The sequence below is a fragment of the Aspergillus affinis genome (genome assembly GCF_023601865.1).
Source record: "Aspergillus affinis strain CMG 70 chromosome Unknown NODE_11_length_483380_cov_85_280398, whole genome shotgun sequence".
Lineage (NCBI taxonomy): Eukaryota > Fungi > Ascomycota > Eurotiomycetes > Eurotiales > Aspergillaceae > Aspergillus > Aspergillus affinis.
The window spans coordinates 419,040-439,054 of record NW_026515792.1 but is presented as its reverse complement, the minus strand read 5'-3'; the positions used below and the strand labels follow the sequence as shown (position 1 = coordinate 439,054).

The 20,015-nt window shown below is 51.4% G+C and overlaps 6 protein-coding genes across 6 annotated transcripts; 3 read left to right on the top strand and 3 right to left on the bottom strand.

Moving 5' to 3' along the window:
* Nucleotides 1-1,159: 1,159 nt before the first annotated feature.
* Nucleotides 1,160-2,548, bottom strand: KD926_001070 (phosphatase PAP2 family protein; the record flags this gene model as incomplete). The annotated part of the gene is made up of 2 exons (XM_053096628.1): nucleotides 1,160-2,051; nucleotides 2,127-2,548. 2 exons carry the CDS (start codon nucleotides 2,546-2,548, stop codon nucleotides 1,160-1,162), a joined length of 1,314 nt encoding a protein of 437 aa, XP_052959450.1.
* A 6,391-nt stretch (nucleotides 2,549-8,939) lies between these two features.
* Nucleotides 8,940-11,230, top strand: KD926_001069 (uncharacterized protein; the record flags this gene model as incomplete). The annotated part of the gene is made up of 5 exons (XM_053096627.1): nucleotides 8,940-9,009; nucleotides 9,054-9,427; nucleotides 9,475-9,796; nucleotides 9,904-10,310; nucleotides 10,373-11,230. 5 exons carry the CDS (start codon nucleotides 8,940-8,942, stop codon nucleotides 11,228-11,230), a joined length of 2,031 nt encoding a protein of 676 aa, XP_052959449.1.
* A 385-nt stretch (nucleotides 11,231-11,615) lies between these two features.
* KD926_001068 (VIT1/CCC1 transporter family protein) lies at nucleotides 11,616-12,601 on the bottom strand (the record flags this gene model as incomplete). Its single annotated transcript, XM_053096626.1, has 2 exons — nucleotides 11,616-12,129; nucleotides 12,240-12,601. 2 exons carry the CDS (start codon nucleotides 12,599-12,601, stop codon nucleotides 11,616-11,618), a joined length of 876 nt encoding a protein of 291 aa, XP_052959448.1.
* A 1,291-nt stretch (nucleotides 12,602-13,892) lies between these two features.
* On the top strand, nucleotides 13,893-15,630 carry KD926_001067 (phospholipase; the record flags this gene model as incomplete). Its single annotated transcript, XM_053096625.1, has 6 exons — nucleotides 13,893-14,414; nucleotides 14,479-14,602; nucleotides 14,731-14,756; nucleotides 14,805-15,013; nucleotides 15,086-15,235; nucleotides 15,309-15,630. 6 exons carry the CDS (start codon nucleotides 13,893-13,895, stop codon nucleotides 15,628-15,630), a joined length of 1,353 nt encoding a protein of 450 aa, XP_052959447.1.
* Nucleotides 15,631-15,973: 343 nt separating this feature from the next.
* Nucleotides 15,974-16,380, bottom strand: KD926_001066 (uncharacterized protein; the record flags this gene model as incomplete). The annotated part of the gene is made up of 2 exons (XM_053096624.1): nucleotides 15,974-16,082; nucleotides 16,172-16,380. The coding sequence occupies 2 exons, from the start codon at nucleotides 16,378-16,380 to the stop codon at nucleotides 15,974-15,976; spliced, it is 318 nt and encodes a 105-aa protein (XP_052959446.1).
* Nucleotides 16,381-17,604: 1,224 nt separating this feature from the next.
* KD926_001065 (uncharacterized protein) lies at nucleotides 17,605-19,869 on the top strand (the record flags this gene model as incomplete). The annotated part of the gene is made up of 11 exons (XM_053096623.1): nucleotides 17,605-17,721; nucleotides 17,786-17,824; nucleotides 17,886-17,975; nucleotides 18,027-18,110; nucleotides 18,160-18,271; nucleotides 18,319-18,443; nucleotides 18,497-18,623; nucleotides 18,671-18,813; nucleotides 18,875-18,996; nucleotides 19,079-19,311; nucleotides 19,439-19,869. The coding sequence occupies 11 exons, from the start codon at nucleotides 17,605-17,607 to the stop codon at nucleotides 19,867-19,869; spliced, it is 1,623 nt and encodes a 540-aa protein (XP_052959445.1).
* Nucleotides 19,870-20,015: the final 146 nt, after the last annotated feature.

The following is a 20,015-nucleotide window of genomic DNA, read 5'->3' as shown; positions in this document are numbered from 1 at the left end:
CAATAATGTACAAAGGTTCCTTGTTCATAAATCATAAATACTACCGGTATGATTGGACTTTAACAATACCGCTATGGATAAACACCATCCAACACCCCCCTTCCACATTCCTCAACACACGACCCGTAGAGATAATTAGGAAGAAGAAAGCGGTAGCCGGTGGACTGAAGTTAGATCACTGGTGGATCCAAACTCTAGGGAACTGAAGAGACAGTGGTCGTCAAAGGTGTTGGAGCGTGCGATAGGCTTTCTTGATGTAGGGGTCCCAAAGGTAGAAAAAGAATGCTTTGCGTCAAGGATCTTCGGTTCTCAGTAGTCCCTCCAGCTTTTCTTGTCGCTGCGATTGCTGTTCACTCATCGCAGCTTTGTTCATCCATGTCCTCCTCTTATAGAAATAGATCAAGTGTGTTCCCCAACGGACCCGCTGCCATGAATCAGGACAGGTCCGCCATTCCCTTCTTTTTCTATATGCCAATGCAATGGTCATTAAACAAGCGTCATTCCCTTCTAAAGCACAGCGAGTGAAGTGCATAAAAAAAGGCGCCCCTGTACTTCTCCCCTTGTATCCTCCAGGCGCCGAAAAAAAGTTGTGAGCGATTGACACGAATGGTAAAAAAAAAAAAGTGGTGTAATAATATGTACCCGACCGAGCGGAATGAGAAAAAATATAAATGCTCGGCCAGTCGTTGAAAGCGAAAGACATTATTCGGAATTGGACAAAAACAAGTCCATTCTGGGTGACCCAGAGAAGAAGTGTACAAGCGAATGTCTCCAACAAGGAACCTGTGCAACTCAAGACATTAAGGAAGCCGAGCGTTCGGTATTAAGATTATTGACGGAGCTTCGAGAGTTGGGCGTAAAGAACCGCTGCATTGCAGCCCAACCGGTGTCACAAAACGTATGCATGTACAATGAAATAAAAATCGAGGGGCGGTTAAAAAAAATCCAACGGCGTATCCAGGCGACTGAGTCCAAAAACCGCAGAGGTGCCAATCCATTAAGCCGGATAATGCCGGGAGGAAGAAGGGGAAAAAAGGCGTATTAAAGATATATGTGTCGAAATCTGCTCGATGCAATAAGAAACCCAGCATGTCGTTAAATGTGTCAACGCCGTTTCATAGATAGATGCAAATAAACAAGCGGGTGCGGTATATGCAAATCACGGGCTGAAGAGGTGTCTTCCGGATTCGATATCAGAAGCAGGCGAGGCTAGAGTCTCGCCTTCCCAAGTATAATGGTCGTCGATGGGGCTCAAGGAGCCGGACGAGATGGACGAGGAAGAGCCGACCGTCCACTCATCGCTGTCGAGGTTGTATTCGCCATCGGCCAGGTCATATCCGTACTCCCGGGTATAGTCGCCGTATTCAACGTAGTCGTAATCCCAACGGAACATCTTGTCGCTCTGAACGCGGGGAAGGAATCGAGTCTTGGCGAAATAGAAAGCGACGGTGGCGATGAGACCACCGGCGACCAGGTCAACCGCGTAGTGGTGAGAAAGGTACATCGTAGCCCACCACATCCAGAGAGTGTAGATCACGAAAAGAGGCTTCAGTCGCGGGAAAACATGGCTCATGAACAAGGCAGCCAGCGTCGAATCGGCAGCGTGCAGAGACGGGAACGCGCCAAACACGACGGGCGACTGCTTGAAACCCGAGGTGTACAGGTCGATGCCGAAGAGCTTGTCAATCCGGGCAAGACCCGCCGGGTTACCCTGCATGGAGTAATCGGCAGGAGCCAAGCCGTAAAGATTCTCATACCACGGGGGTGAGCAAGGGAAGGCCAGTTGAATCGTGACAGCAAGCATGCTGATGTACCCGAAAGTCCGCGCGAAAAGAGGTGTGGTTCCGGGAGGTCCGAAGACGAACATGATGAGCGAGCAGACAAAGGGAGCACCGTAGTGGCAGATCCCATAGGGAAGCCACGCCAACACGTCTAACACGACGTTCTGGTGGGCGGATAGAATATTACTGATGTTGGCACCATACAGAATATTCTCCAAGGCCGGAAGCACGCGGACCCAGATTGCAGGGCGCCAATCGCTGGGAATGAACCTTCGGAATGATAGTCAGCATCCATTTCCTCGAACTAAATCATGGTCGGGCGTATCAGGGACCGGGGTTACTCACTGGCAAGCGTAGAAAAACAGGAGCCAGCCGGCAATCGGCAGAAAGGGCAGGAAGAATTGGCGAGTGATGGGGAGCAGGAGCGAGATCAGGAGCATGGTAAAGGCGGCCGTTTTCGCCAGAGGCCCCGGCGCTTCCATGACCGTCAACGCGAAGATTCCAACAACCAACAACAGCAAATATTGGAAGTCGTAGGGGGTCCACCGATGGCTTTGTAGCGACCTGAGCGTGTCGACGGGTGAGAAGGAGGTCTGCAGAGAGGATATCGACGAGGTGGGCGAGATTCTACTCCGCAACTTGGACCGAATCTTCCGTCGCATGCGATGCGGCACCAGGAGCTGAATGGAGCGCCATGGGACCTGGATCTGAAGCTTGCCGAACTGGTTTTGCGTCCGATCCTTCCAGGAAGGAAGGGTGGTGTTCATCTTTGCGGCAAATCTGACAGGAATCCTCCTTGTATAACCCTCGAGTGTTGATCTTCTCTAGCACCGACGCGGAAGAGAAGATTGGGAATGGAAGTTGAAAGGGTCGAACGACGGCGGGCAAAGTTTCCCCCCAGGCGGAGTTGACGGAAAGGGGGGTGCTGAATCTAGGCGTCAACGTGACACTCTTTGTAAGGAGGTCGTCCACGAACGTTTCGATTGCTGGCAGGTACACGCCAACGAAAGCCTCGTCTGGCGGAGATATAATAAACAAGGACCGATGGGTTATAGTTGGAAGCGCAAGTCCCGGTCTCCAGCGGCCAAACGAGGATTGTACTTGAGGGGGGTCACGTTGCAAGGGCCTCTCTGACGCAAGGCGGCGGACAGTAAGGAGACGAAAGAACCAGGAACGAGGGGGCGCAACTGGCCACGAGAGCCGGAGGAACAGCGGAGAGGAAGGGAAAGCTGGAGGGCGAAGGAGGAGGAGGAGGTGAAGAAATTAGGAATGGGGACAAGATAGGAAGAGAGAGATTAAAAGAAGAGGAGCAGAGTGACGAGGAATTTTGCAGGCGCCGGGCTGGAAGCGCCAGGTGAAGAGCGACGGGGCGACGGACAACGACGGGTACGGCTGACGAGTGGCCGTACGCCGTACGTCGTGAGTACTCGTATTACCGGTTTGGCTCGGTCCCGGTCGGTATCGTGTCGTCACGACTAACCTGATCGGGGCGGTCCCGGCGCTGCCACTAGTGCGCTTTGGGCAATCCAGGATTGGCCCTGCGCTCCTTTGGGCTTAGTCAAGCCGAGGCTGCGTGCCTGAACGGGGTGGATTATGGGCAGATTTTTCCTTTTTTTCTTTTTTCGCGCAGGGCGATGGATCACGGATGCTACAGAGTATTTGGGAATATACTACAGTATAGTGGACGATGGACGGTGGACGGCTCGGGAGTTGGCCTGAGGCAACCCTCCGAGCGGAGAAAGAAAATACTAGTTAACTAAGAGAGAGAAAATTTTCTGAAGGGCCTTGGGACCTCAACGCCCCATAAGGCATAAATCAGGTTATTGTGAAATCCACGGATGCAGCGGAAGCATCGGAGGAATCGGAGGTAATCGGTGCCGAGCAACATGAAAATGTGAAAATGTGACAACAGTGATGATTGGAGCAGTAGCTTACCTTACCTTCAGTAGCTCTTGTTAGGAACTCAACCTCCCAGCCGCTTCGTACTCGCATTATTGGCAGAGAGGAGATTTGAGCATCTCCTTCATCCCAGCAAAAGGGCCGAGGGAGAAAAAAAAAAAAAGGAAATACCAGAGCGATACGCCCCAAATGCCCCTTGGAAATCCAGTTGATTGCAGGATCTTTCCCCTGATGATTGGTACAGGCATCCCCGCCGTGCAGAGACGGTAGCCAACGAGGGACCGAAGATCTCCAGAACCAATTTCGCTTAATCCACAACGGTTGCACAGTCAGCAGCCCGTCGGCCAAAGAAATCGCCGTCCCAAGGCCAAGGCCCGCTGTCCCTGAATAGTCTCGTTGGTCATAATTATTCGATCGCGCCCAAGGCCTCTCCTTACGGAGGTCTTTATCCATGGATGTACACCGGGCTAAGGTCCAGGATACCGGCCAAAAAATTAAAAACAAACACAAACACACTTTGAAACAGCTGGAAGCTTGTGCACCTACCTACTCCTACGAAGGGAGGAGAGGTTTGTTTATATCCGTTGGATAATCCTTTGAATCAAAACAGTAACAGGAATGTACCCCATAGACGGAGTACATCCATTGTCCCACGGACTACGGAGTCGATACGTCGTCACTCGTCACTCGATTCCCGATCGTAAGACCGGACTCGAGGTCTTTATGTATCAAGCTCGGACAATAGCCGCAGAGGCCAACAGCTAGCTGCGACATAGTCCCCCCGTAGTCAGCCAACATCGGCCTTACTAAGTTAGTTGGCGTCTAGCTCTCCCCAACCCGTCGACTATGAATAAGTCTATCCGTACCAGCCATCTCAATAATTATTCCTTTACTGTCAGACCCCGAACTGGGAGCAGTTGCGAGGATAATTCCTCTGAAACAACTGTCATCTTTGTTCTACCTCGAAACCATGCACCTGCATGAGGGTCGAGAGGGGATGAAAGACATACATTCATGCACACATAACTACCCCGGACAAGAATCCAAGGCACACTCCCCTCGTATCTCGTAATCAGATAAACAAGCTGACCTCCCAATCCCATGCTCCCACTGACATTTGAGAAGGAGAATGATGTGCAGGTCTAGAGGTAATAATTGGGCACGCGAAACCATGCCTGAAATGGAAAGGGAGCGATTAATATTACCGTCCCATACGGTACGGCCGAGCAGCCGTACGATACGATGCACCAGGGAAAGGAAGAAAGAAAGAAGATCACGGCAAGCCGCACCGGACTGGATGATCAGTCTGCATCCGAGAGGTGCATAAAATTTTTTAAAAAAAGGAGGGAGACTGAGCAATTAAGCTTGGGATGCAGTCCTGGCAGCTGACCGGACACACGTTCACTTGGTGTTTTTAACGGCATCTCGAGGGCTCCTTACTTCCGCTTACGACAAATCGTACTGAAGTTTCCGCTTTGGCCCCAACAGGTCTCCCCCCTTCCTATCCTCGTTGATGACTGCTAAGATTAAAGGGATGAATCTTGCGATCGGCCTCTCTTGGTTGATTTGAACACCACGTATCCCAATCTCCCCAGCAGGCAGTGCATACGTACTATTTAAATTTACGGGGTCCTTCTATCCCCGTTCTATTATAATTCTGACCTCGTATTCGTTCAGCGCAAGGCCACGCAGAAATAAGATGAGAGACAGACAACTAGACGATAGATAATGTTGGTTGCCTGGCCCTGGGTGGGTTCGCCGGGAATTATGAGAGCTTGGACCAGCCGGCGCCAAGCAGGAATAACGAGAGGATCAGTTGAGGCCTGGAGATCATCCACCACAACAAGCTGGGCAGCGGTGGTTACTTGATTGATGATTCCCTTGTGCCTCTCCCGAAGTATTGTTGCCATACTCCGTGCTCTGTAAAACATGCACCCAAATTTTGTCTGTCTCTCTTTTGTGACGCGACAAATTAATCTATTGTCCCGCTCTTGACAATCTAGAATTCTCGATAGATTAATTACCGGAAATGCTGGTATCCCACCGTTCCCGTGCATTACATCATGGCCGTTAGACAGGGAACAATCAAGTCGAGTACATCATAGTACATCATCGATATCAGGATATCCGTGGATCCCAAACCTGCGCTTCTCGTTCGGGAGAGATACATGCAACCGACATGAAATCGGCTGATACGACTGTCTCCCCTCTTTTCACAACCGAGCTTTTCTTCAACTTTTGGCCGTGGCTGACCGACTCGAGGGGACTGGGTGCATCAGGTGATGCTAGCCGCCCGCTCCCTCGAACGGCGAGTCAGCCTGAATCCTGCATGAGGTCATCCCGCAGATATTAGTTAACTCAATCACGGTCGTCTGGTCTAGATGGATGGAGCACCCCGTCGCTTGAAGATGATTCATAACATTGTCACAATCTATGGCGACCCGGTCTTTGCTGCTGTTCTCGGTCGCCGAACAGAGTTCGTCGATTCAACTCCATTGAGTTTGAGTTTGCCTTTGCTTCCCCAGAACAAGATGGACGTCTCAACCAGGAGTCCATCCTGCACATCCTGCAATCGGCGCAGTTCTCCAACTGGCAGATCGGCTCTTATTGGTCTAGAATAATCGATCAGCGAATGTCTATCACAGCTTAGGGTGACAACTCCGCAGATAGGAACTGCGTTGCCCTTTCCCCAGGTATGCCATTCAAGTTGATCAACAGGTAATCGACGATACGGGATATCAAGTATCCGTACGACCTGTTTCATATCTTTACAAAAGGGAACAACGAGGAGATTCGAGGCTGAATCACATCCATTTGTTACACCTGCCTGATGTCGCACGAGGCAAGGTACCTTGCACAGTGGTCCATGCGTTGTCAACACTCAACGACCGTGTTCAGGGTCAGACTCCGGAGCAACAAGGGCTGAGATTCTGGGCTGAGATTCTCAAGCCGACCGATTGTCTCAGAAGGTCTCTGCCACCAATGCAACCCAGACCTTCGCAGTCGGTCGGCAAACTTAGTTCTCTTGCTCCAAGCTTATTACCTTTCTTCCTTGTAAAACTATCTAGTTAAATAAGTAACTAGCCAAACATCTTGCTGAATCAGCAGAAAATGGCAACGTGGGTGAGTGGTTAAGCCGTAAGACTCGAATTAATTCGACGATATCTTATCCCTTCGGGGTCGCAAGTTCGAATCTTGTCGTTGTCGATTCTCTTTACATTTTTTGCATTTGGTCTATCCTGCCTTTGTCTTTGAATTGATATCGACTGTACGGAACTATCTCTGTATACCACTAGCAAGTCGGGCCATGCGGTTTGATTCGCAGACATTGAGTGGTACCATCAAGTATATCATCCATCTACACACATAACCAGCCACCCCAGAAGCAGTCAATCAACCCTAATTTCGTCAACAGGATTCAAAGTTTTTAAACAGACTTCATCCATTCTATACGGAGTACAGTAACATTAATACCACTGTTATCCCTTTCGTATTAAATACGAACACACATACATAATACATACATACCTCCAGTACAACCCAACGGAACAATGACATCTCTAAGAACTTCTCGAATATAGGTAGGGCGCAGCACATAACGAACCACACCCCACATAATTGGCGGATCTGAAACGACAAGGCATTCATTCCAGCCTACCTAGCAGTTACTAATACTAACTTAATTCATAATGAGGCGCTGCTGGCAGCTAACTGCCCGTGGCAGTGCCCCTTGCCAAGTACGTAGCCCCCGGGTCCGTAATTGGTAGCTCGGCGGAGGGCGAGAAATCCTTCCGCCTAAACACACCCAGCTATTAATTAATACTAGGTAGGCTAAACGGAATGAAATGAACGAGACGGTATGAGACCATCGAGCTTCGGAGAATGTGCTGGTTCCACGGCTCTGGGCCCTAGTTGGATGGATCATGAATCCTATCAAGGGCGCAGCGGCTACGTAGGTGTTGATTTAAGAAATTGGGGCGCGGCGGCGGCGTGGAATGTGGCTTGTACATTCTTCGTTCGTTCGTGCCTTTTGATATAGGTGCCTACGATACAAATAAGTAAACATTGGGAGAGGTATTCGTGGGCTCTGTGTAATGCAGACAGAACAGAAATAGAATGGAGAGAATATATGGATGCCTATAGTTAAGATGGCGGTGTTGGCGGTGGGCGGTTGTCGTTCTATTTTGGTAAGTAGATTGACCGTTTGCGATCTATGATGTACAAGCCTTGGCCTTGGCATTTGCTTCTATGGCCGTGGGCTCGATAATGATTTATGGATCAATATTGAGGTCATAGAAAGGGGTGGGAACAATACTCTGCATCAACTCTTTCAAATGAGAGTGTATGAGCACTCTGTAACCCTACTATATACTCCGTACATGGGTAAGTGAGGGGGCGTAAATTGCCAACAGGTCGTCCTTGCATTTGGTTAGACGGTTAGATTGGATTTAATAGAAGTATGCGGGGTCAATTAAATAAAAGTACTGTCCAAAGTGTGTGGCTTGCTTTCTATGATCCCTGACTGTTGTTGTCGTGCCCCTTGCTCTTGTGGGCGTCTTTATTGTTGAACAATGTTCGGCAGACACAAGGGCCAAGATTCCCACCAAACCTAATTGTACTCAGAGCGTCTTCCTGGCCTAATCTATGACCACTTGTAAAGACGCATATACTACGTGTGTTCTCCGCGGACATCTTTCTCTATAGAGTGAATCCCCGCACTGGGAACGGGTGCAACCCTAAAACTACCATGCGGCATCATGTAACCTACGTCATCTAGAAGGATCGAGAAGTCGTTCTTGCTCGGCTCCCTGAATCTCTCCACCGGTGCATTTCCTAAACCGTCGAGTCCCTGCATGTTGGTCGTGTCCTGTCTCAGTTTGCTCTGTCTCAGTTTCACGTCACTGAAGCTATTATGTCCACTCCCAGATGATTTCAAGAAATGGCTCTCATTCATCGGGTCTATGGTTTACTAATGCAACGGAACTTCACCAGGATGAATATCCATAGGTTGGTACTCGCCAAGGTTGTTTTTCCGACCAAGAAGCTTGATCTATAATGGACATACGAGCATCCCTCATAAAATCGCCTCAATCATGTCGATGGGCTCCATTCTTCCGTCGGGATTATTATCCCAGACAAACGATGCAGATCTGCTGGCTTCCCCGCATGGCCTGATGATAGCGAAGTCCTCATATTTCAGAGGCTGTAGGCACTCCACAGAGGACCGAAAAGTTCAATGGTTCAAGAATATTGATCACTATGATGATACGTAATCTTATACTCATGCTCTCTGCTGCGACGGCTACCGCACAGCCGAACCATACTACTCGTATGAGCACTTCTCGCTAATCTAGCAAACATCTCGCTTACCAGATGCAGTGGCCCAGCCCCTATACACTCCTCTCACCCTGGGCTCCATCAAGCCGCAGGGATGGCTCAAGGACCAGCTCGAGCTTGGAGCCAACGGGCTCGGAGGCAACATGTTCGAGTTTTACCGCTTCGTTCATAACTCCCGATGGATCGGCGGCGAGGACGAGTATTCCGGGCTCGCTGAAGCCTCTCCGTATTGGTTCAACGGAGTCGTGCCGCTGGCTTTTGGGCTGGACGACGACAGATTAAAGGACCAAGTCAGGTATTACCTGGATTACGTGCTTGACCATCAGCAGGAGGATGGTTGGCTCGGATTCGAGACCACACCCCAGGAGCGAGGACTCTGGGGAAGATGTCTGCTCCTGCTTGGTTTGATTGTCAGCATCAGTTCCCCAAAACAAGGAATAACAGCTAACCTCTGTAGCAATATGCGGAAGCCGATTCGACCCAGACCGACAGGATCGTCGACGCGATGCATCGGTACGTTCGGATCGCGCACAGTATGCTCCAGAACAACTTCACCGGTTTGATCCAGCACCCTGGCGACACCTTTGATGCATCGGGGTTTGGCGCCGGGCGTACCCACGAGCTTCACATTCCCTTGCAATGGCTGTATGAGAAGTACCCGCGAAACAACTCTCGACTGCTCTGGGACACGATGGACCTTATGATTGCTGGCGGCATCAAGGCCGAAGCCGACTGGAGGACGTTCTGGACGCCGGATGCCTATCCGAAAGTGCTGGAGGGTGACGACTGGGACATGAGCTGGGTGTTTATTCACGGCGTGAACATGGCTCAAGGCATGCATCTTTTGTTCCCTCCTAATATCACAACTCCAGCTGACGAACGCTAGGTCTGCGGTTCCCCCTGGCCATCTACCGCAACACGCACGAGGAGAAATTAAAGACTCAGACGCGGACGGCGTTGGATCTGCTGTCTCGATACCACACGTCGCTGGCGGGAGCCATCATCGCCGATGAGTACATCACCGACCTGAGTCCCACCAAAGGCTCGGAACTCTGCATTGCTGCCGAGATGATGTTCTCTCTGAACTGGATCTACCAGTACCTCGGGGACAACGACATCGCCGACTGGGCCGAACTGACGGCATTCAATGCGCTCCCGGCTGCCATCTCCCCGGACTGGTGGGCCCATCAGTACGTGCAGCAGGAAAACCAGCCCTATTCCCACCCCGTGGACCCTGACGTGTGGACCATCAATGGCCCTCGCGCCAACATCTTCGGTCTCGAGCCGGAATATGTAAGAACCACCCCTTATTCCTCCCCCATGCAATGCACAAGATCCTTTCTGACCCTATAAAGCCCTGCTGCCTGGTCAACCACCCCCAAGCATACCCCAAATTCCTCGCCAACCAGTTCGTCCGCACTGCCGAGGGTCTGGCGCACATTTACCTCACCCCGGGCACGGTCTCCACCACCCTCGACAAGGCCAAGAACCACCGGGTCTCCATCTCTGTCGACACGCAGTACCCTTTCGCCTTCAACTGGACCTACACCATCACCAACTCCCACGCCTTCCCCTTCTCCATCCGTATCCCCTCCTGGGCAGGCCCCGAAAGCCGCATCCAAGTCAACCAGCAATCCCCCAAGCCCCTCTCCCCCTCCCGCCAGGGCCTGCACACGATCTCCATCCCCGCCAGCTCATCCCCCACAACCCTCACGCTAACCCTCACCACCACGCCCCGCGTCGTCTCCCTCCCTAACAACACCGCCGCTATCTACTACGGGCCTCTCCTCTTCGCGCTCGCCGTCTCCAACTCCCCCACTAAATCCCCTCCGATCGACTACACCAACATCACCACGGAACTACCCACCAACACCACCTCCCCGGGCCACACCTTCGACATCACCCTACACCCCACCTCGCCGTGGAACGTGGCCATCGACCCTTCGCAGATTGAGATCGTCACGAAGAACATCGATCGTCTGCAGAACCCGATCTGGGATCTCGGGGCCCCGCCGATCGAGCTGCGCGTGGCGGCCGTGCAGATCGATTGGCCGCTTAAGTATGGGACTGCGGATGAGCCGCCGGTGGATGTGAATGTCACCAGGAAGCCGTTTAGTGCGCGGTTTGTGCCGTATGCGAGTGCGAAGCTGCATATGGCGAGGTTGCCGGTCGTGGAGTTAGAGAAGGTGGATTTGAGAGGTCGGAGTGGTTGATCTGACCTGGATGGATAGGATGGGATGAGATGAGATGGGGTTCTTACGGAGTTTGCTGTGGGATTTGTTCGTGTTGATGGTGTTTAGTAGGTGTGTAGGTGTTGGTGATACCAAGTAGGTGCATAGGTGTACAGTGTATGTAGTAGTTATTGGTATCTGTAGTAGTATCGTATATCACATATCGATAGTGAAGTGACTGACTGATGGGCGATAAATCCATACCGGTGCGCATGTAGGTATGTACATTATACATGTACACTCGAGACTCTCTCTGTCAGTCAGTCTGTTTGTGCTCCTCATCCCAATTCCGTATAATCCAATCCAATCCAGTCCAATCCAAGCTTTTCTTCCAAAACCAAAACCTCCCAAAAGGACACCAAAAATCCTACGAACTCGCCAACATCTGAAACCCCTTCACCAAACCCATCGCCGAGCCCGCCGCAATCCCACCCACAAGAACCATCTGCACGCCCCCCACGACACCCCCTCTAACATTCCTCTTCCCTTTCCACCCACTCACAAAACACGTCTTTCCATATCCGAACAAAAACAACGCCACGACCATCGTCGCAATCGACCATTTAAGCGCTAGATAGGCGTCTGTCGGCCCGACAAAGAAATACGGGACCAGGGGCACGAACCCGCCGATGAAATAGCCTAGGGCAATGGTGAGGGCGCAGACGAGGGCGCGCGAGCCGGACGGCTCGGGCATGGTGTGGTGGAAGTTCATGAGGAAGGAGGGGAGCATGGGGGAGGTGGAGAGGTGGGCAGTGAGTTCGGAGACGAGCGCGGGGGGAAGGTCGTAGGGGGTGAAGATTGAGGTGATGGTATCGGTGGTGGAGGATGGATTGGTGAGGATTTCGGTTGAGGTTTCTTGGTAGGTTGCGTGGTAGGATTGTCTATTGATGGTTCGTGGTGGTTAGTTAGGTCCTGGGATATGGGTTGGAGATTGAGGTGCTTTTTTGGGGGCAGATGAAAGGGAAAGAGCTAGAAAAGGAATAGCACTCACTCTTCACTCTTCGCGCCTAGATAGCCCCCCAATCCCATCGAAATGGCGCCTGCGATCAGCTCCGCCAGCCCACCAAAGACTACGACCTTGGTGTCACCGAGGGCTGAAAGACCCGCCGTGAGAGCGAATGGCACGGTCATGCCGTCGGACAAGCCGATGATGGCATCGGAGACGGTGCGGCCGTCGAAGAACCTCGACTCTTTCTTCTCGGTTGGGCTGGAACTTGACTGGCCGGAGCTGGACTCGAGGTCGCTGCTGGCGTCATTTTGTAGGGGGAGCTGGTACTCTTTTTCTAGATCGGGGGAGTATTCGGAGATGGGCGAGTAGCTGGAAAGCAGGCCCTTGAGGGAGGAGATGGACATTTTGAGAGGATGTCGACCGTGAGATCGGGGATGAGGAGAGGGGAGGAGAGGAGACAAAATGTATAGAGGTAGATAGGTAGGTAGGTAGGTAGGTAGGTAGGTAGGTAGGTAGGTAGGTAGTGAGGGAATCCGTCTTCAGATTGATGGAATAAATACTATGAACAAAGTCGCCCGACTCCACTTCGTGAGGTCAAGCACAACGGCAAGTTGTAGAAGCGAGGACGAAGAACTAGATAACCGGATATCCAAGAGTCAATCAGAGCGCAGAGGACCGTCGCGTGTTCCTTATCAGGTGGCCTATCGAGGTAGAATGACCGACAACGTGCCGGAGGGGCTGGTGGTCATCTGCTGCGGAGGAGGGGAAGGTGCCGGCACGTGGGCCTCTGATTGGTCTCGGCTCGGGGATGCGGACCCACTATGAAGTGGAGACCCTGAAAGCTTGGGACAGCCCAGATCAGCTTACTAAGCCTATCTAGGCAGGAAGGGTGGGTGCTGGTATTCAGCAGCCTCCAATCACACTTGGGGAGATTATCCTCGGAGCATCTGGCTGGCGAACGGGCGGACGGGCAGACGGGGAAGAGACCCGCTTCTGGACATTCCAGTGTGATTGGGTTGGGCCCTTGCATTCCTGCATTTTGGTCTACATTGTCAATCTGTCTGGGTTCTTTGCCTTCCCGCCACATTGAAGTCTGTCGAGCATGGGCGGTAAGGAGACTGCCGACTAGTGAGTTAGTTAATGGACCACCGTCTGCCGTCACAATTCTCCGGGAGGTTCTTCTTCTGCTACCTGCCTGTTAGGGCATCGACTTCATCGAATGCCATTATCTCCGACGCAGCTGAGCTCGGAGGTCTGCTATCGCTCTCACCGCGGCATCCAGTGAACTAGCCTCGACGGATTGCTCACACGACCGCCGGAGCCCTCCGCACTTCCTCCTGCAACGATGTCTCACGAGGCTGGTGTTCCGCGCATGCGCAATGAGCACCATGGGCCTTACCTATCATCTGGCGGTGAAAGCGCGGAATGCCCCGTATCTCGATCCCTGCCGCTGCGCATATCTTGCGGTGGAGGGCATGCTGGAATGTCATCGGAGACGCGACGAGATACCGATCGACTGCGGATGGGTTGGAATGGAAATAAATATCGCCACACCGGCAATGAGGACAGAAAGGCCAAAAGGATTCAATCGCATCGGAACAACCTGAGACGATTGAGCAACCGTCATGAAATCGCCTATTGTCCTAGTACCGGCGCTGGTCGCGTGCGCTTCCGCACTCCCTCATTCGCGGAAAGATGAAGTCTGGAGTGATCTCCGATCCAATGTCGGTACCTCATATCATCACATCACCTTACCTCATCGGCACTCCGACGCAGAGCAGAAACATTGACCGTCTAATTCAGATCAAACATGTCATCTACCTGATGATGGAGAACCACTCCTTCGACAACATCGCCGGGTACTGGGACTTCCATCCGGATATCGACAACCTGCGCAACGTCACCTACTGCAACGAGTACACCAACCCCAACTGGACAGTCTGGGATGAGCCGCTGAACATTTGCGCCGCGCCCTTCGAGACCGAGGTACCGCTTGCCGACCCGGACCATGAATTCGCCGGCGTCACATACCAGATCTATCGGACATGGGACGCCACGAACGATGACACCCCCAACATGGCGGGGTTCATTGAGCGGCAGTCGGAGAAGTACGAAGCCACGCCGGGGGAGGCGTCGTTCGTGATCAAGGCGTACGATGAAAAGAAGTCGGCAACGCTGGCGGAGATTGCGAAGAGTTTCGCGTTCTGGGATTCTTATGTGAGTTGGGCTCAGAGAGGTTGCATTGCGACAGATAGGACTAAAAGCTGACTGACGGGACCAGTTCGCGGAACATCCGGGGCCTACGAATCCGAATCGGCAGTTTGCGACCTCGGGCTCGACCTGTGGGTATCTAGACAATAATAACCAGGCTGCTGGGTTCTTTTACAATGTCACTGGGACGACATGTGCGACCTCGATCTTTGAGGCGTTGAGTAATAAGGGGATTAGCTGGAAGAATGTATATCTGACACTCTCCCCCGAACGAGCGTGCCGAGCACATGAACGTTAACATCGTCTCAGTACTACGAAACAGATATCATCGACGGATGGATGTACAAGGTCAGCCACCCCCTCATCTCAACCGAATATCTCTAAGAATATGAATAGTGGGTTCAAGACAACGCCATGGACCGTCTCGCCCACGCCAGTGACTTCTACCGAGATCTGGAAGAAGAAACCCTGCCCACCTTCTCCTACATCAACCCGGAATGCTGCACCATTGACTCCATGCACCCAAAGAGCAACATGGCGGCGGGCGAGCAGCTAATTAAGCACGTATACGATGCAGTGCGGAAGTCCAAATACTGGGACAATGCGTAAGTCGCCATGAACCCTTCTCCTGGGCACTTCTTTGTCCTGTGTTGAAGGAACAACACTGATCGAAATAGTCTGATCATCATCAACTTCGACGAACACGGCGGCTTCGCAGACCACGTCCCGCCGCCAGCGAACGTCCCTCGACCTGACGATCAGATCGTCTTCGACGGAGAGTCGGAGGGACATCACGTCACTTATGATTTCACCCGGCTTGGTGTTCGGTGGGTTCCCCATTCTACCTTCGATTTTAATTTCGGACCTGGAGAAAACCGAAGCATGAGCTAACTCCCCCAGCGTCCCCGCCTTCCTCATCTCCCCATACATCGAGCCTAACACGCTCATCCACGACCAAGGCACCATGTACGCCGAAGACTCGGCCTACACGCACTCCTCCATCCTGCACTTTCTGCAGGAACTCTGGGACCTGGAGGGGCTGAACAATCGCGTGCAGTGGGCCAAGACGTTCGAGCATGTGTTCTCGCGCAAGAAGCGCACTGACACGCCGAAGAGCCTGACGACGCCGGTGTGGTACGGGGGAAGTTGGGAGCCGAAGCCGGAGCCGTTCTATTTGCTGAATCAGGATGAGAGTTATTATGCGAACCGGGGAGGGAGCTGATATATAGATGTAGATATAGATGTGGGAGGTCTGAGTGGAGTTGTGTTGAGAACGGTGTTTATACCCAGAGCAGTAGATAGAGTTATAGATATTAGAGACGGAGTGAATGAGAAGATAGAAGAAGACAAAGTAGTTGTAATCATTGAGGTATCATCATATAACATCTTATCAAATGAAATCGTCAGAAAGAACGCCAAAATGGCACTGGTATCATAAGGTAACCGGTTTCCTTTGCCTCGACAGCCTGCCCAGAAATAAAAGCAAGACCGACTAGAGGAGTTTGCAAGAGAAAACAAAGCTCTCTTCGCAAGAACAAACCCCCATTTCACATCCCAATCAATCTTCAATCCCTCTTCCCCGACTGCTTCCCCTCATCCGCCGACCCAGTCATATTCCACAACCGATTCTTGTACGCGGGAAACGAGGTATGATTCCACATGTTGACGAGCACGCTATATCGACTCGGTATTAGCCAACTCCATCCATGAAACACACCGACAAGAACAAGAGGAAAATAAAGCAGGGGAGGGGAAAAAAGAACCTCTGACTCCGATCCTTATACTCCTCATCCCTCAACTCCTTCACGCCGACCTTCATGCCATCGCGTGTCCAAGAAACATTCTTCTTCTCCATCTTCGACCGCGTCGTGCGCGTGACCTCCTGCGCGATACTCCATGCGATGTAGCCGATCACGGCGAGGACGGAGACGACGACCAGGAGGATAATGAGGGGGATGATGCGGGCGCCCATGATGGTTGGGTTGGATTATTCGTGCTTTGTTTCTTTTCGCTCGTTCTTTCTTTCCGTTTACGAGTGAGAGGTAGGGATGCGGGTTGGGTAATTTCGAGATCTGCGTGAGATTTATCGAAAACAGCTAAACTATAGAGACTTGTGTGGTTAATATGATGAACTGTTATATGTAGGTTCTCTTCGTGTAGGGCTGATGACGAGCGGAGCCGATCACGATCAGACCAGAAGATCGAGGTTCGTGTTCGGTTCGTGTCTGGGAAGGGGGGACAATGACATAGTGCGGTCCAGTACATACCTCAGCGGTCGGGATCACAGTGAGTGAGTTGTCAGGAACCCAAGATCAGGAACAAACTGAAGAGAGAAGAGAAAAGAAACATAGAAAGGAAAAAGGGGTAATTAAAGAAGAAATGGGACCCCAAGAAATCAACGCTGGTTCATCCGGTTTTTGGTTCGTCGCATCGCCAAGAATTCGGGGCCGCGGAGGGGAAAAAATAAAAAAAAAGAAGGGAAAATGTTGGTGCCTGCGATGGATATTCTTAGTCTGACTCAAGAGAACTGACACTCGCGTGTCGGTCCTGGTCTGGTCTGGTCCTCAGGGTTTCAGACTTTCAGTTTAGTTTGATTTTCTTTCCTGTCATCTTTTAAATCGGTTTCTCCTCTGCTGAGCTGCAGGACGAGATCTTTTCTATTGGATCAGACACCGCAGACGAGGGACGGGGCGGTGCTGTCACAGCCATGCTGACCGTTGCGGTGCAATCAACCTAACACCCCTACGGAGGAATAGAAGGAGTCCAACGTAGTCTAGTCTAGACTGCACACTACCGTATAGTCTATCAACCATCGTCAACGTTGATCGAGTAGGTACCTACATGCTATATCGAGAAGGAAGAATAAGATTCTCGTCCCGACTCTCTCCAGCTACCCCGTAATCCAACCGTGCCACAACCCTAATTCAACCATGTCTGTATCCCTCTGGATCCACGAAAAATCTCTTCTTCGTCACGGTCTATATATAAATATGATCTTGTAGCGGTGTGCTCTGTATCGCCTCGCCTTACATATTCCGTCTCTGGGTATACTATAACAGCAGGACGTGCAGGGGCAAGACAAGATAGACTGGCTGTAAATGCAACGTTCCACGATAACGCCACTTCACTATCTTTCTTCGCGCCTTGGATGACCTGGCATGGTACTTAAGCATGGCAAGACCGGGACTCTCGAGGAATGCTCTTGTGGCACGCATTGGTTATGTTCGAAATGGCCACGATGCTGGTGCCTGTCGTCGGGGCCGTTGCCCTTCTGCTGGTGAGCTTGGTGTTGCAGAGTAAGAGAAAGTCCACGGTGAGTATTGCATCTTCTACATCCAAAGACTCAAGCTAGATATGTGATTGACTTGATGGTGTAGATTGCCAAATACCCCGAACCCTCGATCATCCCTTTCAGTGTACGCACACGTTTCATTCTGTGATTAGGAATCTCACATCGACTGATCGATTGACGGGCAGAGCGAGGAAATCATCCGGAACCCCCATGAATGCTTTATGCATGGATTTAGACATTATGGACAAGTGTTTCGGTATTATTGCAACGGAAGCGTGAGCCGTTCATCCCCTCTGCTAGTGTTTCTACTGATTTTCGCTGTTCAGTTCCGATACATGGTCTCCAAGGAGCTGACCGAACGAGTCTTGACGGAGGATACAACCTTCAGCTTTGAACTGGGTGTTGCAAAAGTGCTATCCCCTCCCGTTTTCTGGATTAACTGTACTGACCAAACTCGAGGCCTTGAAAATAAACCTCGTCCACTGCTTCCGCGGTGGCACTTTTTACTCAGACATTGATGCCCTCGTCACAGAGGTCACAGCCAAGCGTCTAAAATCAATCATTCCCAAGAGTGAGAGAAATAGATCAAATGGTGCCATTCATGCTGATCATGCCTAGTATCCCCTATCTTCCAACGCAACGCCGCAGAGCTGGTTCGGATGCATGGCAATGAGCCCTTTGATCCGATTCCGTATCTGCAAAAAACAGTCGCCGAGGCCGTCGCTATTATCATCTTCGGAAATGTACGACGTCTGACTCTCTATGAATGGATTTAATGCTGATCCGAGTGATATAGGAGATCGCCCGGACTTGTAACCCGGATCTCATCGTTGATATCGCTGAGGGGATGGCCAAGGCGACGGGCATGTTCCAGAATCAGTCACGCTGGGGAGGAAAGTTTCCGACTTTGTATTCTTTTTATAGTTGGTGAGTACTCCCTTCACATATAGGCTAACGCGCTGGCTTACAGAACTCTCTGGATCACGTAGGACCGAGCTCATTCTCATCCATCTGATCTGGCGATTCGGTAGGGAAATAGGTCCGACGGTATGGGCTGCGCTGTCGAAGTCATCCAACAGTCCCAGAGACAGCAAAGATGCAGATGATATAAATGTAAGTCCAGCCATCCATGATTACCTGAATTCATTCTCATCCCATGAAATTTCTCCTCCAGTCTACCGTCCTCGCTGTCCTCGCCCGCAAACTCGCCTCCAAAACTGGCCACCTCTCCATCCCGTCCAAGCTCTGGGCCATCGTCTTATCCTGGGTGTTCATATTTGCATCGGTGCATCAAACGTTAGCAACCTTCCCTCGTCCCGTTTCTTGTCAGCTACACCAGCTAACCACGGCCACTATACGGATGCATTCATACATACAGCGTAGTGATAATGACCTACGTCGTCTTTGAACTTGCCCGCCACCCAGAATGTCAGGAATCCATCGTCCTCGCCAACCTTTCGCCCTCCTCGCCCTTGACGATCGACTCTCTTCGCGATGCCATCCACACCGAGTCCTTCATCCGTGAGGTGCTTCGCATGAAAGGCGAAGCTATCACCACCGTGCGCAGCCCGCGCCATGATATAGAGCTCGCAGGGTATTTTATTCCAAAGGGTATGTCGTGTCGTGTCGTTTGCTCGATATCACATCTACCTAGCAGACATAAAATACGACCCGTTTTTCTAAATAGCTAGAACAACTAGCTAAAAAAATCAACCGCATGGATTGTATATCTATATAGGATCCCTTCTCCATCCCATGGTCTACCCCTCCAACCGATCCCCCGAATACACGACCAACCCAGATACATTTGACGGCATGCGCTGGACACAAAGCCGTAAGTTGGCGACGACGACCGGGCCAGGACATTTGTCTTTCGGACTGGGTCGGTGGGCTTGCCCGGGGAGGTTTTTGGCTGTTGCGGGTGAGTTCTCTCTCTCTCTCTCTGAATTACGGACTACGGATAATGCCACCAAACTCACACAAAACCCATACTTAGAAATCAAACTCGTCATCTTGACTCTTTTGGCGCAGGCGGACCTCGAACTGGTCGATGGGGAGTTTGCATTAGCGGATAAGTTGAATATCGTGGGGACGCCGCCACGGGGGAGAGTGGTGATGAAGAGAAGAATCAGAACAGGAACAAGAACAAGCGAAGTGGGCATGGACTGATCATGTCTTGAAACGTGATAAGGTTCTTCTGGTTCATCGATCTGGTTAATTATTTCTGGTTAGCCTCGGGCAGTTAGTTTAGTGATTTGGGTACCGAGTTCGTCGGTAGGTAAGGAGGAAAATCGATATGCTATGATTCTTTTTCT